Consider the following 12,660-nt stretch of genomic DNA (forward strand, 5'->3'; position numbering starts at 1 on the left):
TAACATATAATATATGATATATATATAATATATATATATATAACATGCTTTTTCGTAATTTATATGCTACATGATTTTAAAATGCCCTCTTTGATTTTCTCTTTTTGACAGTTTCAGCTCACTATGACGTCTGACTTGGCCTTTTTTTTTTTTTTAAATAAAGTTTAATTTAAAAAAAAAAAAAAAAACCCAAACAATGCTTGCTACAATTCTTCCTCTTGGATATCAACTCATTCCAGTTTTACTGTTCCCTGTCTCTGTGACATACTTAAAGCTTTATTTGCCTAAAAAAAAGAACACTGCGGCCACTCTTCGATTTAATGACAAATTTAATTTAATGTCCTCTTACCTCTGCATGTCCTTTTATTGTATAGTTTTTATTGCAGCTGTGGCATGTTGATTGATATAGATTTGCTGTACCTTTTATACAAAAAATGGTTCATCCTATCCACACACCATCCCATATCATCAGAATTTTATTACTTCTATTACACAACTATCTATTTCTCTAGTTTCTATTTTTAATCAGGTTCTAATTAATAATCAACACTTTTTTTAACACAATCTCAATAACGCCATCCACCCTCTATTATATGACACATATTATGAGTATGTGACTTATGTTTCGAATAAATCCTAAAAGCCAAAGTTAAGCATAAGATTGTATAAGTCTCCAGGCGGCTGAGTCAGAATAATTCAGAAACTAGTCCAAAGTTACAGTCTTTATAGTACCGAATTCCTTAAACCTTCAGGAAATGCTAATCCATAAGCATGAAATTTCATCTTATAAATCACCTGACTTGATCCCCAAAAGCACAGCTGTTACATAAAATGTGGAGCCCTCATGTAACACTGGGTAAAAGTGGAGGAACTTTACTCCCCCCTTCTGGCAAGTCAGAGAGTATTAAGGATGCTGTTTGTTATGGTGATGAAAACTCCTATTTTTCTCTTCTCCTGTCTCATTATGCAGTGAGCTAACCAGAAAAGGCTGTTTTTAAGTCTGTGATTACTTATTAATTGCTTCTACTCTGCATCTTCCTAATGTCCGAGAAACATCTTATATTAAAAGCTATTCCACATCACGTTTCCACTGAGTCACAGACGTGACTGTATTTGATTACATGACAAAAGTGGGGACAAAGTAGAGAGGGAAAAGCCCTGAACATAACCATGCATTCTTATTCTTATTCTTATTGAGGATATTCTCATTGGATTTTTAGGCTTGAATTCCAGTTTTTTTGCCAAGCATTTTTAAGGCAGGCAAAAGTAAACAGACATAAAAGTCACAAAAGTGTCCAATTCATGGTTTGTGGTGTGAACTTTACAAGCCTGTTTATTTCTGTGAGAGACAGGGACAGTCCTGGTGTGCAGTGTGTCCCTGTAATATTACCCCTCAGGCCCCTGGGTGCTGAAATGTGCTTACAACTGTAAACGGCTGTCCTTTTCCCCTTCTAACCTTATCTTCCAGCAGAGTGCCTGAGGGGAGCGCTGAGACGCAGTTTGCCTGCTTATAAGGCTGAGAGTGTGTGATTTTTATGCCATATCACACTCTAAAGTCTGCAGCCCTTTGAGGTGATGCAGTGTCAGGGCTTATTGAGCAGTAGGCCTGAGGTGAAATGGACAGTTCTCTTGATGTAATGTTACTGTAGCTGTGAGTGGCCTGTATGGTGGGTGGCTGCTCACTGTGCAGACAGTTCAGAATAACATCTAGCTCTGAATTTAAACGTGTCTGTGCTATTCACATGCATATGTTCACATTTTTTTCACTGTTTTTAGCTGTGTGTCCCAACATTCCTGCAAGATAAGTGTAAATTTTATCAATTTGCCTTCTTTCAGTCCCACCTTTTGTGCCGTAAGTGGTTGTCTAATACTTTGCACCAGTGAAAACGTTTGTGTAGTTGAGAGCGTCAGCAATAGTTAGTTAGTTAGTTAGTTCGATAGCTAGTTTAGATCTTTATTTCTAACATACAAAATAAAAAGGGAGAATGAAATAAAATATGAGCAAGAAACACAACGCCAGAATTCAGTAAACAACGCACGTATTTCATATCCAAAAAGAAGTAGGAGAAAGTGAATACTTATCAAAGCCTACCCCTTTTTTCCAATTTTATTACAAAAAAAAATAATTTAAACATGAATATTCCCAATTTCTGCCCCAATATTTACCATACACACCTCAATCAAATCAAACAAGATATAAGACCAAAAAAAAAAAAAAAAAGCCAGCACCGGAAAGTCTTTACTGTCTGAGTTTGTCCTGGCATGTTATGTGGGCAGAGGAAGGGATTTGAAATCCTTGACTCAAGGAGGAGAAAAAGTCATCAAGTGTATTTCATTAAGTTATTACAACTTGAATTTTGTGTTAAAGCAATTAACAAAGTAATTTCAGTTTCAGTTTCACATAATATCAATTTAATGTGATTTACACCAATGTAACTCTTCAAAATAATGTTTGCAATGAAAATGATCTAAAATGATCTAAATCAGTATATTAGAATGTTTATTTTGCAACCACACATTTAAATAAATGAGTACTAAAAGTCTTAGGTTGACCCAAGCTGAAAAGACTTTCAAGTTTTGTTCTACGACATTAAATATATCTGTAAATACCCCACTCGCAAACTCTTAAGCTTTTATGTGTCTTAAAAAGATGATTGCTTGCAAGTGGCTAAATGAGACTACAGAACGTCATCATGCCAAACCTCACCAAAACAAGCCTATACAGCCTCATAGTGGTACAAACGGGACCATAATGTGGTTCATTTTAGCCTAGCAACAGCTTTTTACTGCTGACAATTGCATTTAGGCCTCAAAAATCCTAAAGGTGGTGTTCATTTGTGAAAGTATCAAAAACGTTTGTTTACCATAGAGCTTATTTTCTGCAATGATCCAAAATCTAATGGAAAAATCCCATAGGCTTTTTGACGAGGAAACCAGAGTGTTAGCTTCTGGTTGGCCTACAGAAAAATGCCGTCCCTGGGGAACTCTATAGGTCCCCTGAATTACTTGTTAGAGTAAGGTTTAGAGGTGTTGTGAATTCCCCCTCCTAATGGGTGGTCCTTTATGAGAGATAGTTTTGCAACAGTTTTGACCATCATTTCACAGGTTGATATTTCTCTTCTCTCTGTTTACTTTATCTCACTTTTACTCCTCGTGCATTCATTGACATTTGATTCTTCCTCTCCTCATAGCTGCCCTGCTCCCGCCTTCATCTCCTTCCTCTCTCCTTCTGATACATCTGCCCTCACTTTTTAAGGTCGGCCACGATTAGCTCCTGGACTCTAGTTTTGTTTTCACACAGGGGCGAGAAAGAGAGAGAAGGAGAGAGGGAGGGTGGAGATAGGATGTAGAGAGGTGGAGGGGAGGTGAAAGAGGCAATATGTTTGTGGTCTCTATTTCCACAAGTCCCTTGCATTGCCAGCGTGGGCGTGAGACTGCATTGTTTGCATACGCAGCTCTTGGAATCTTTTCAAATTAATGTGAACAGTTGAGGATCTTGCTGGGCATTTTTCTTCCACCTGACCAGTTTCACACTGGGAAGGATTTCACAGAGGAAATAGTTGTTTCTCACTGTGCCTGTTTAGGGTTGGAGTTTGTACTCAGTCACTGAGAGCAGCAGGAGGACTAGAGGTGTGATCAATGTGGAGCACAGGTAAGAAAGGAGCCTGTTAATATCTAACTGCTGCTGTACGTCTGCATTAAAAATAAAAAAACAGTTGTGCCTCTGTGGGGAGCAAGATGCACATCTTTTGTTTTTTTTTTTTGCTCTCATGTAGGATAAGTTGATTATTAAGTGAGTTTTTAGTGCTTTAAATATACTTTGATGAAAGGACGTAGATTTTTTTTTCTACAATTGGGGGAGACACACATGAAATGGGGGGCTCTGGATTCCTCCCCTAAGAAATTATGAGCATCAGTCACATATTTTCCTGCTTTCTGGCAATTTTTTATGCATCAGTTTGTGCCTTTTCTGCATCTATTCATGGTGGAAATGTCTTTAATTTCATCAAAATGAAAGCCCTGTGCTGCTTTCATGTTTTTATTGATGGGGATAAATGCATATGTTTTAAATATTTAGGGGGGCGTGTCCCCTTCGTCCCCCGTGAGAGCTACACCTTTGCTTTGATGCAGCACAAAAATGTACAGTTGTTTCATGACTGACTGGACAGATGTGTGTCAAATGTGTGTTTTCTGTAACTAATAGATCTTTATACACACACACACACACACACACACACACACACACACACACATATATATATATATATATATATATATATATATATATATACATATATATATATACACATACATGTTTCCGTGGGAGTTGACAACTGTCCTGACAGCTCCACCTGTCTCCTGCTGCCCTCACTCCCAGACTGAACACTGCATATTTGGGGCGAAGCAGATCTTATCTTGTGTCAGTCTGTGTATGTGTGCAGGCTTGCTTACTGCAGTGTGTGTGTGTGTGTGTGTGTGTGTGTGTGTGTGTGTGTGTGTGTGTGTGTGTGTGTGTGTGTGTGTGTGTGTGTGTGTGTGTGTGTGTGTGTGTGTGTGTGTGTGTGTGTGGTGCGTGCGTGTGTGCGTGCGTGTGTAAGATTTGTTCATGTTAGTGTATGCACAATTTGTAGTTTTTTGTCTGAAAAAAAGTGTAAATTAGTTGTGTAATGTCTGATAAGTGAGTGAAGGAGACTAACTTTTGTATGTAGCTGACTCTTCACTTTCATGAGCATATTTTTTTTCATCTGCCACATCACTCTCAGCTGAGGAATGTCTGAGCTTTAGGAACAGACTGTGATCTATGACAAAGATAATTACTGCAAATTGCTGTCTTCTAAGATACACACAGCACTACATAATAGCAACTAGGAATGTGACAGCCTAAAGTATTTAGTCTAGTTACAGCATAACAGAAATGACTGTAGTGCAGTTTCAACAAGTATGAACTGCAAGCAGTTATGGCATAAATGTGTGATGTGACTGTGGTTGGAAAGAAAGACGCCCTGTCCTCTGGTGCCTGTGTAAAAGTGTCAGGGATGTGCGAGAGTGTGACAGTCAACATCAACATTCTCCATCTCTGTAGGCAGGCGTGGAGTCACAGGATGGGCACACCCACCTGTGTACATACAGCCATGAATCCTCAAAAACCTGCAGTATCTCTTCTTACTTTCTCTCACAAAGCTCTCTTGATATGGCATTTTCATCAACAAACATGTTGCTAAAGCACAAAGTAAATCATACATACAAGGTAGCTCTGAAAGGATTCTGTTTAATAGAAATTCATCGATTATTATATCTATGATATCTATTATTGTTTGATGTCAGAAAGCAATGATTAATGGTTATCACGATATCCTAGAGCATAAGGTGCCATCTTTGAATGTCTTTTTTTGGCCAAAAAAAAAAAAAAACCAAAGATATTCATTTAACCATAATGTAAGACCAAGAAAAGGCAGCAAATTCTCACATTTAAGAACCCCAAACCATTAAAGGTTTGACATTTTGTTTGAAAAACAACTTCACTAAACAATTTATTAAGAAAATACTTGCTGACAAATATTCTTGTGATTGACCAATAAACTAATCATGGAACAGAGTAAATTAAATGAACCAATTAGTATCTAAAAGTATTTCAGTAGAGTGAGAAACACTCAAACATCAGCAAACCAAACAGGGACATGTGAAGGAATGTCTTCATTTCTAACAAGCAGCCACATATTCCCCAGAGAATTTGGGAAAATTTGTATTTTTTATGCATACATTCCATCAGTTTGTACACCAGGTAACAAAACTCCCCTCCATTTCTGACAGTGAAAACATTTGTATCTTGATTTAATAAAGTCTTTCCAAGGGGGAAAATTAATGCACAGGAAACATACTGTACAGCTGGCCACATTTCCTGCACATGTCCACACCTGATCAATAGTCTAAATTTAGTGTGATGATTATCCCTCACACTTGCAAACTGATATGCTCATCTGTCAGACTTGCAGGCTCAGGCCACTTCAAGGGGAATGCAGAGGTCCTCTCATTCATACTGAGCTGGCTTGTAATGTGCTTTGTATGCTATTAAAGGAATACTTCAACAGCCAAAATGACCATCCGTGTATCTTTTAAACACCCCATCTTAACTTAAATTCTTGAAGAAAACGTTGTTTTTCTCCCATGCCATCACAGTGCAAGAATCTGAGATAAGCCTTGTTGAACTGAAGTCATAGGGGACCATGTTTACAAAAGTAGAACTACGTATATCAAAAGATTTGTTCACGAATACTCACACAACTCCTGCAGTATAATCCTGCAGTACAATCCATGTCTCGTTTATCTAGTAGCATGCTCAATACTCCCCAAATACAGTTTTGCTAAAACCTTACTATTCAAAGAATGTGTCCTCATACAGTGGTTCAAATGATATCTAATGAAGTAGTGCACCACAAATAATGCTCGTTCTTAAGGTAAAACTATGTAACTTAGGTTTAGGAAAGTAAAGTAACGTAGGGAAGGTCTAGGGAAAAAATCATGGTGATGTTCCTTAAAATAACTCAAGAGTTCACTTGGTGGAGTAGTGCAATGACAAGCTTGCCCAGTTACTGGTATATGGAAGTGTTTCAAATAGTACAGTTTTAGCGAAAATGCATGTGAGGTGAGAGTTGGATTATACTGCATGAGATGTGAAAAGTTTTTAAACAAATGTTTTATATAGTTTTGCTGTTGTTAAATGCGGTTGTCCTTGCTTCAATTCATCAAGACTTTGTCTAGTTTGGGATTCTTCATTCACGGTGCGAGAAAAAACAAGTTTTCTTCAAGAATTTAAGGTAACACAGAGTAAGTAATTGATACCGAAATTTAATGATTGAAGTATTCCTTTAATGAGGCCATTAGACAGAGTGCGCACAGGCTCATATGGTGAATACAGAGAGATAATTCCTTAAAGGTTTTCTAATATTTTACACTCAAAAAGGCTGTGATTCATTTTCTGGTCGCGTTTACTGCTTTGCCACATTATGAGTGGAAGTGAAAATTTGCTGCTGCTCAGTGCTGGCCTCACACCCTCACCTTTGACCTTCATAAGCAGTCTCTAAATTCACCACCACAGTGCCAGGAGACACCCAAAGCATGATATATGACCTAGGTGCAGACTCTGTATAAACAGCAACCCTTTCATGACACCATGCCAGCAAACACTAGCAGAAAAAAAGGGTGAACTAACGTTTCTGGAAAGTCACATACTGCCTGCGGGACTTGGCTCGTGAAATATGAGTAGAATTTATGATCAACAGAAGTTGCATTTTGACACTGCGTTTGAGCTGTTGTGAGGAAGTGAGTTACAGTCTGTCTGGCAGATTTCACTGAGTGTAGATTTACTGTGTTTTTCCCCTGCAGGAAAGAATGAGGAAGACAGATCATAGCATTATTTGAATGGAGAGTTTGATGTCTCTCTCCCTCAGGTTTGATAAAGCTCTCACTGGCTCTTGCTGCACATCAGCAGACTAAGTCCCGATTAGTCCTTCATACTCAGCAGCCGTTCACATTTGACCTGCTGCACTCAGACTCTATGCACTTTGCCTAATTCTCCATTCTACCCATAAAAACAGTTCCAGTAAGAATACTAGCCTCAGCAGCTTTGTCAAGTCTGTTGTGCAGATAGTTTTCTGCATGAGTAAGGTGTTTCTGCTTCAGTCTGACAGGCCATCAATACTGTACCAGCTGTGCCTCATGTCTGTTTGGTTCCCTTATTTAACCCTATGTGCTGACCATAGATTGTGGTGTTGACATGACTTGAACATGTCTCAGTTTACATGACATCATTTTCCTTTTCCAGACCGCTGTCTAGTACCAGGGTTGCTAAAACTGGAATATTTAGACAGATTCCTTGTGTCTGTTTTCTGGGAATTGATCCTGTGTTGACAAGCTCATGCCGGTAGAGGGCAGCATAGACTAACTGCTGATCACCATCCAAGCTCGGTGGTAGTGTCCAGAATATTGAGTCACAATGTGTGCTTCCCTTTGATAATATGGTTAGCGGGTGTAGTTTGGTAGAAAGAAAATAGTTCCTACATGAAATTTCTCACAACAAGGTCTGTGGATTATCTTGAGTAACTTAGAGCACCTCAAGCTGAGTGTTACTCTATATGGCCAATATCTCCAACAACTCAGCAACTCACAGCAAAACAATCTAGACTGATAAATAAAACTACAGGTAAGAGGATAAATATGATTTCTGATTTTGGGTTAAATTGTCTCTTTTAGAGAAAGCCATGCATAGATAAATCAACCTAAAGGTACACAAAAAGCTTCACACATTCATTTTACCATTTATTAAATGCCAAAGTTACTTTGGTAAGGTTAATTTACATGTATGTGTTTTTATTTTTGGGGTGGACTCACCCTTTAAATGTAGGGCAAAGCTAGGGTGAGGCCATATGGTGCTGAAGGTCAAGGTGGGATAAGCCCCTCGAGGATGTGTGAGTTAATACAATGTCCTCACAAGTAACAGAAACAAGTCTGTGTGTGTGGTGGAAATGTGGCGGACAGGTAATGTGATGCTCAAGCAGCAGTGTAAAAAAGTCCTGTATGTTTGGCAAATCTTATAGGTACAAAATGATAAGGGTGCCTCAGTGCCACCATATCGTATCATCATGTAGACATGCAAACAACACACACTCACGCTGGATCTATTTTGACTTTATGTCTCCTTTGTCTCACAAGAACGTGTTTGTAATTCTTACTGAAAAGTAGAATAATTCTTAGTTTTGTTTGTTTAATTAGCAATGGGGTGTCAATCTAAAGAAAATAAGTAACAAATAATAAATAATAAATAAGTAAGCCTGTCCTTGTTCCTGATCTAGAATCCTAAAATGTTTTTTAAAACTCTTAAAAAAGAAAAAAAACACTTAAAAAATCTTCAAAAAAAAAACAAACTTTAAGAACTTTAACATGGAAAACAGAAACAATATTAAATTGGTACACTTCCACTTAGTTAATTCTTATCGATTGCTGCTGTAATATTCTGTAAAATTCTTTGGTCAGAGCACAGCAGGTCAGCTGATCATGCAAAAGTGAAAAATTTGTTTTTATCAATAACAAAGTTAAATATATATGAATGATAATAAATTAAGGGTATGAAAGGTGCAGTTACTTAAAGGAAAATCCTATTTTCCCCTATAATTACTGCTAAAGTAAACAGTTCCTCTCCTTCTCTGAGGAAATCTCTATTTCTCCCTTCACTTTTCAAGAGGACTTTGTTTGTGAAGTACCTCTAGTAAGTCAAGTGGATTACAAATGAAATAACGTTAGTTCATTATTCATTTAAGATAAACTCCTAATGGCAACTTGACGTGTCCCATGATGCCCGCCCATCCAAAGGTGAAAGAGGTCAGAACATCATCGTCAGAATGATTGATCTGTAGCCAGCAGCAAACAGACTGACCTAATAGCACAATTCCCTCCCCTCTTTTCTCTTCCTCCAGTTTCTCTCCATCACCCCTCTGCTCCCATACCTTTCCAGTAGTGCCATCTGTCCTCCTCCCCGTTGGCCTTCACCCCACCCCTGTCTCCTCACCCCTCTCCTCTGTCCTGTCCTCCCTCCCTTCGTCTTACCTATGGATGATACAGGATCTCCATGCTCCGATTTCAACCTCTCATCATGACATCCATTAAAGTGGCGCTGGGCCCTGGGCCCCCGTTGGCCCGACAGCACATTAGCACTCGGCCCATTGAACGCCAACAAGGCCCGGCTCTGAATTATTGATACCAACACAACTAATGAGGAAACCCTATCTCAGCTCTTTTACTGACACACAAACACACACACAAATGCTCATGGAAGGACTTGCACGCATTGCTGTATTGATGATAACTATTGTTCCAGCTCCTAGTGTCCCATTTTCAAAAACAAATATTCTCAGCACTCAGTCCATTTCTTGCAGACACTATGAGTGTGTTTCATCAAAGGAGCCACAGGCTGAAATTCCTTTTCTAATCTGTGTGCTTGTCCTTTTGCACTATAAAGTGTTCGCTCCACATCTGCGAGTTCATTATTCTCTGTGTACAACTGCGGATTTTTATTACTGCTGCAGGTGTTAGATCTTGGTGGCGGTTGTGAAAGTGGGAGGATTTCTATGCACCTTTGTGAAGAGCCACCATATGTTTCCCAACACCAGCAGCTTTTAGTCAGTGGATTTTACCCGAACTTACAGTCTGTAAGAATTTGAGTGGGTGTTTGTGGCCCCTGAGTCTACCAATGTTTACATACAATGGCTTAAATGTGTGCAGTGGAGCTGCTGTGCAGAGAGGTATTGGAGGTGTCAGCCAGCCTCCTTAGTATTCACTCCAACACCCTGTGACTCACAGCCTCAGCCTGAGAGCGTGAGAAGGGTGGGGGGGTAGAGATAGAAAAGAGAAAGGGAAAGAGAGAGCAGGACAAGAGAAGGCAATATGAACATCAGGCAGCATTTTCTGTAGCCCCGGGCTCACGTGTTTGTGTCTGTGTGTTTGCAAGCATGCCCGCCCAAGGGGATTAATTTTTTGACAGCTTTGTTAAGCCTTCTCTTAAGCACTGAGCTTCTCAGTAACATTGTGGCTGTGTGATTTTCAAAAGTCTCTCTCTGGCTATCATCTTCACAACTAGAGAGGCAGAGAGAGGGAGCAGTGCTCGGACGTGACAGCAGACGTTGTTTGAGTGGTTTCTTGGTGTGGAGGAAGTCGACCATAAGACGCTGGCTGTGAAGCTCCTCTTCAGTTAGTGGCTGCATTGCTCTGCTCCACAGTTTAATTCACTGCAGCCCTTCTCCTGTGTCCAACTCTGTCTTTGTCTCTGTGTTCCATCCTCCCGGTCGTCCCTTCTTGTCACTCCCCGTCTCTTCATCCCTCTGTCAGTTTGTATTTAGTTTAATCTCTGCCCCTCCTTCTTCTGCTTCCTCCGCTCTGTCGCTTTCTATTTCATCTCTCCCGGTCTAAATTCCATCCCTTTGACGAAAACACAGAGGTTGATAGAATGCGTAACCTTGCCTGGGCAGGTTAAGAGATGGAGGGAGAAAAAGGGAAAAGGACGGAGCCACAAAGATAAAAAGGTTAACCCTTTTAACAAGTCCACACACACGTGGAGTCAAAGGACAGATAGGAGGGGGTTAAACAGTAAACACAAGGAACAGATGTTACAATCAAGCTCTCTGTACGGGGGAGATGGGTGAGAAGATTATGGGAAATAAAAGGGAGAAACAGTGGTTATGGGGGAGATGGCATTTTCAGTCAAGCTCTGTCTCTCCTTCATGACTTCCACTCTGCATGATGACAAGTGTCTGCCGCTGTTCCCATTGGTCGAGGCTGCCACCAATCAGAGCAGAGGCATGTAAGGTGCCTTTAGGTTATACCCAACCCCAAAAACAAGAAGCAGAGAGAGGGAGAGAAAGCCAGAGTGGGGAAAGGGAGTGTGTCTTTTAGTTGGGAGAGACCAAAGCAAGCGCTGACTTTACAGTCCACTGAAGACCTTCTCTCTGAAGCTCCCACTGAAATGACAGTTAAGAAATTGCTCGGCAGCTGTCTGTTGGAGACCACTGCAATTCCTCCTGGCTGCTGTGGAGAAGAAGATCTTGGCTTTGTAGCCTCCCCCTGTGATTGGCTGTCACACTTTAGGCTCCCCCTCCTCTCTCTGACTCCCCTTTTCTCTCTCTCTCTCTCTCTGTCTCTCTCTGTCTCTCTCTCCTCTGCTGCTAACCCCCTCCATACTGTCCTCAGGCTTACCTGAGCCACAACTGCAGAAACGCTGGACCCCCTCCTCCACACACACAGACACACACACACACACACACACACACACACTCTCGCGCGCGCTCTCTCTCTCTCATACACACACTCAGCTTTTTACCTGGAGAGGGCAGGCGCAAGAGACGGCATGTGCAGCAGCAGCAGCAGCAGCAGTCTACCCTCACATCTAGCACTGCCTCTCTGACTTGCCTCTTGCTGGAGAGTGGAGAGGAACTCTGAAAAGAGATTTTGGAGCCATTGTCCCTTGGCGAAAGCAGGCGAGACGGGGGGCAGTGAGGGAGCACTTGTCAACCCAGGGACACCAAAGGCAACACACATCATGATTTTGGGTGAGTTGTCGCTTTTTTGGTGCACAGGGATTTTGGAGAGGTCAGTCATGTTGTTGGATCACTAATCCCTACTTAAACCTGGCCACCAGCAGCTCTTTATTAAAAGTGCGCTGTGTTGGGTTTCCATTCCACACAGACATCTGTCAATGCTGAGCGCGTGCAGGGATGAACCTTTAAATCATGGTTAGTGCTCGTAATTACGATAATAGTGTGCCATTAATATGGCAGGTGTGAGTGATGACAGGGAAGGTCAAAGTGTTTGGATCTGGACTGTGTCATTATGGGCTGTTTGGTCACATGACCCCGCTCTACCATTCTCGTGTCCTGCCAGAAGAGGTGAAGATGGTTTCATACCAACATACTGATAACTAACTGAATTTATAGATATAATCAAGACGGAATTCCTCAAGTGTAAATGTATTTCTTTAGGGGATTTGCTACAGTTTCTGAGTAAACAGGTCATCGCCCAAATGGTATTTATTTTAGGACGAACATAAAAGATTGAGTTTTAATTCTGCAGCACAGTGTAGCTTTTAGTTATTTTATAGGGTTGTTCTGTTCTGAG

At 40.5% G+C, this 12,660-nt stretch overlaps 1 protein-coding gene across 1 annotated transcript in view; it reads left to right on the plus strand.

The window, feature by feature from the left end:
• The first annotated feature begins 11,676 nt into the window (after nt 1–11,676).
• znf385a (zinc finger protein 385A) overlaps nt 11,677–12,660 on the plus strand; it is a 68,916-nt gene continuing 67,932 nt past the window's right edge. The window contains 1 exon segment of the mRNA XM_042492015.1: nt 11,677–12,095. Within this exon segment, the coding sequence (XP_042347949.1) occupies nt 12,086–12,095 (10 nt within the window). The 5' untranslated portion in view covers nt 11,677–12,085.

Source organism: Plectropomus leopardus, chromosome 8 (assembly GCF_008729295.1).
Source record: "Plectropomus leopardus isolate mb chromosome 8, YSFRI_Pleo_2.0, whole genome shotgun sequence".
Classification (NCBI taxonomy): Eukaryota; Metazoa; Chordata; class Actinopteri; order Perciformes; family Serranidae; genus Plectropomus; species Plectropomus leopardus.